The sequence below is a fragment of the Bison bison genome, unplaced genomic scaffold (assembly GCF_000754665.1).
Source record: "Bison bison bison isolate TAMUID 2011002044 unplaced genomic scaffold, Bison_UMD1.0 scf7180017864093, whole genome shotgun sequence".
Lineage (NCBI taxonomy): Eukaryota > Metazoa > Chordata > Mammalia > Artiodactyla > Bovidae > Bison > Bison bison.
Window position 1 is genome coordinate 1,840,307 of NW_011494665.1, and position 3,739 is coordinate 1,844,045.

Consider the following 3,739-nt stretch of genomic DNA (forward strand, 5'->3'; position numbering starts at 1 on the left):
CCCCTTCCTCTCCCCCTCCCTCTCCCCCCAGGGTCTCTGACTGGGACTACAACTCCCGGGGTGCACCGCGCTCGCCCTCGTACCACGCCCCTCCTCCCGCACCATCTCATCCCCCATCCCCCGTCTCCAGTCCTGGACCTGCTGCAGCCTGAGCTAGGGGAGCAGGAGCATGGTGGGAAGGGGAGTGGGGCTGGCGACCCTGGAGACGGTGGCGCCGCAGCCTCTCCCCACCAGGCGGCCTCGGATCCAACTGGACACTCTGAAGGCACACCGACCGCGCCTCTAGAGTCACCCCACGCCGACCCGACCCTCTTCTCTAGACTTCTTTCCCATCCTTCTCGCCTTTTACCCTCCCACCCTTCCCGGTTCTGGAACGTCTCCCTCTCTTCACTCCCGGACCGGCTCTTTTCGGCGCCCCTCTTCCCTAGGGAGATGCGATGAGCCGGTGCCCCCGCGTCCTCATCGCCGTAACGGGCACGGTGCCCGTCCAGTACCCGTGGTGGGGAGGGAGCACTCCGCGGCCCCTCCGTGAGGCCTCCCCCTTGGACTCCCCCCCAGCTGGAGTCCCTGGGCCATGCCTCAGGGGACCCAGCCAGGGGGTGGGCTCTAGAGGGAGGGGGGTGGAGAGGAGGAAGGACGAGGCCTTGGGCACCTCTGAGATGCTCCCAAGCGCCAGGGGGTGCCGAGCAAGGCTCAGGCAACCGGGCGGCAGGCATGATGCCCTCGCCTAGCGATTCCAGCCGCTCGCTGACTAGCCGGCCCAGCACTCGGGGCCTTACACACCTCCGCCTCCACCGACCCTGGCTACAGGCCCTGCTCACGCTGGGGCTGGCTCAGGTGCTCCTGGGCGTCCTGGTGGTCACCTTCAGCATGGTGGCCTCCTCCATCACCACCACCGAGAGCGTCAAGAGATCCTGCCCGTCTTGGGCTGGGTTCTCGGTGAGTTGGGTGCACAGTTGTTGGGTGGGGGAGGCTCCTTGGGCCCCACCCCTCAACACCAGCTGCCAGTCCAAATCCTGGCCTCTCCTGGTCCTCTTACTCCTTACAGAGCTGGGTACACCCTGTGGTGCGGGGCTCACCCAGGTGCCTCCCCTTCATGCTGAGCCTGTGCCCGCTTTATCCCCAGCTGGCGTTTTCCGGGGTTGTTGGCATCGTGTCTTGGAAGCGGCCGTTCACTCTAGTGGTAGGTGCCAGGGTCTGATGCCCACTGGGAGGCAGGTGCCTAGCACCTGAGGGGATGCCCATTTATGTCCCCAAGAAGGGAACTGACCCTTCCATTCATGTTGACCAGGCATAAAAGCCTGTGCATGAGAGTGGCTCCCTTTGTGGTAGAGGGTATTTTGGGGGTCTCAGCCCTGAGTCTATGCCCTCTTTTCCCCAGATCTCCTTCTTCTCCTTGCTTTCGGTGCTCTGTGTCATGCTCAGCATGGCCGGCTCTGTTCTCTCCTGTAAAAACGCTCAGCTGGCCCGAGACTTCCAAGAATGCAACTTGGTGAGATCTGAGGAGGGAAAGCCTGAGTGTGCTAGTTGGGGGAGGTGTGTGGAACAGCTCGGCTTGTCCGGGTTCAGCCTGCCTCACTCTCTCCACTCTCACTCAGGATGGGAAGGTCTGCGTGTGCTGCCCCTCTGTTCGTCTTCTTAGGCCCTGTCCAGAGTCGGGGCAGGAACTGAAAATTGCTCTTAACTCCACCTGTGATGAAGCCCGAGGGGCCCTCAAGGTGAGCATGCACCCCATCTCCACCATTCCTTTCCCTCCCACCATCTTCCTGGCTCTGGCTCGCACTCTTGTGTCTCCTCCTGAGTCCTCACAGGCCCTGAATATGTGGGACTTACTGCACCCTAGGCTCCTCTCACATTCCTCTCTCTCGCCTTCCCCAGAACTTACTCTTCAGCGTCTGTGGGCTCACCATCTGTGCCGCCATAATCTGTACCCTCTCTGCCATTGTCTGCTGCATCCAGATCTTCTCCCTGGACCTTGTGCACACGGTGAGTGGGAAGCTGGGGTCAAGGCCAAGAAGGTAGGCTGGGGGCAGGGGTGTTTGTGTGCTGGGACTGGTCTTGGGGGGAGGGAATGGCTGCAGCTCTGGCTTTTGAGCACCAGGGGCTGTGGCTCACCTAATAGGCATGTTGACTGTAGGAATATTTAAGAGGGAGGGTGAGAAGGGGAATCACTGGGAGTAACAGAAATGTGTGATGTCAGCCCCAGGGCATTGGAGAATGGGACTAAAAGTTGGGCAGAGTCCAGAAGGTCTTAGATGGGGGCAGGGATAACGGGTTGATGGGCTGGTGGGGACAGAACAGAGAGTGATTCTGGGTGCAGAAGAGTCCATTAAGAGGAGGAATTTCTAGATAGGCAGGGTAAGAGGTGAAGGTCCTCAGCTGGGGCAGTTAGAAGAGGAACCTGTTCTGGCAAAGGAAGGGGCCAGAACTGAGCTTCTTGGAGGGGGCAGGGTCAGAAAACGTAGAGGAGAGAGGAATGTGGGAATCAAGGAGCTGTGTTCCCAGAATCCAAGCTTGCTGACCTGCTTGCTCCCCAGCAGTTGGCGCCTGAACGCTCAGTCTCAGGCCCTTTGGGGCCTCTGGGCTGTACCTCCTCGCCCCCAGACCCTCTCCTGCACACCATGCTGGACCTGGAGGAATTTGTACCACCCGTGCCCCCGCCACCGTACTACCCCCCAGAGTATACCTGCAGCTCAGAAACAGATGCGCAGAGGTGAGGCCAAGCAGAGTCCTATTGGGGGAACTAAGGAAGGAGACTGGGGCTGGGGCCAGATTGGTGGGGAGGGATCTTTTCAGAATAGTTCTTTTCCAGGCTTTGACCCTTTCCCTCCTTCTGCCAGCATCACCTACAATGGCTCCATGGACAGCCCAGTGCCCTTGTACCCTACTGATTGCCCCCCTTCTTATGAGGCCGTCATGGGGCTACGAGGAGACAGTCAGGTGAGAGCAGGGCTTGGTGCAGGCTGGGGAGTCCAAGATAGAGCCTGAAAATCTGAGTGAGCTGCTGGTACTGGATAAAGATAATACTAGCTCTCGTGATCTAAAGCACTAGAACATCCACTGTCTCTTTGATCTGCCTGAGAAGGTAGTGAGGTGGGTGGGGTAAGAACGATTATTTCCATTTTACAGACGTGGAAACTGAGGCCCACATAAAGTGACTTGGACCAAGTGACAAAGCTGGACTGGAATCTAGGTCTCCAGAGCTCTGTCAAGCCTATGGGGTGGCCATGTTGGTGTGCAGGGCTGGATGCTTGACCCTTGTGTCTTCTGCAGGCCACTCTGTTTGATCCTCAGCTGCATGATGGCTCCTGCGTCTGCGAGCGAGTGGCCTCCATTGTAGACGGTGAGCAGAAAGTGGGGAGGGTGGACCAAGACGGACGCCTGGGATAGCTGAGCTGGTGGGGGGCAGGGCAGAAATTAGACGGAGTTGGTGGTTGAGTGACAAGCGAGGGTTGGGTTTTCCTGGAATCCTGGACTTAGTGGTCTCCTCTGAGGTAACACTGGAGGCAGGCTGGCCCCCAAAGGGCTTGCCCTGAGGAAAGAGGCGCTGCCTCGCCTGGCCAGGCTGATGCTACCCAGCCGCCCCTACTGCCCACAGTGTCCATGGACAGCGGGTCTCTGGTGCTGTCTGCCATTGGCGACCTCCCGGGGGGCTCCAGCCCATCGGAGGACTCGTGCCTGCTGGAGTTGCAGGGCTCCGTGCGCTCCGTTGACTACGTGCTCTTCCGCCCTTTTCAGC

At 59.6% G+C, this 3,739-nt stretch overlaps 1 protein-coding gene across 1 annotated transcript in view; it reads left to right on the forward strand.

Annotated features, from left to right (window-relative positions):
• Positions 1 to 91: 91 nt before the first annotated feature.
• Positions 92 to 3,739, forward strand: part of FAM189B (family with sequence similarity 189, member B) — a 5,916-nt gene continuing 2,268 nt past the window's right edge. The window contains exons 1-9 of the mRNA XM_010838436.1: positions 92 to 939; positions 1,127 to 1,183; positions 1,382 to 1,492; positions 1,599 to 1,718; positions 1,879 to 1,986; positions 2,538 to 2,713; positions 2,841 to 2,940; positions 3,274 to 3,343; positions 3,599 to 3,738. Coding sequence (XP_010836738.1) covers positions 715 to 939; positions 1,127 to 1,183; positions 1,382 to 1,492; positions 1,599 to 1,718; positions 1,879 to 1,986; positions 2,538 to 2,713; positions 2,841 to 2,940; positions 3,274 to 3,343; positions 3,599 to 3,738 — 1,107 coding nt within the window. The 5' untranslated portion in view covers positions 92 to 714. The remainder of the gene's footprint in view (positions 940 to 1,126; positions 1,184 to 1,381; positions 1,493 to 1,598; positions 1,719 to 1,878; positions 1,987 to 2,537; positions 2,714 to 2,840; positions 2,941 to 3,273; positions 3,344 to 3,598; position 3,739) is intronic.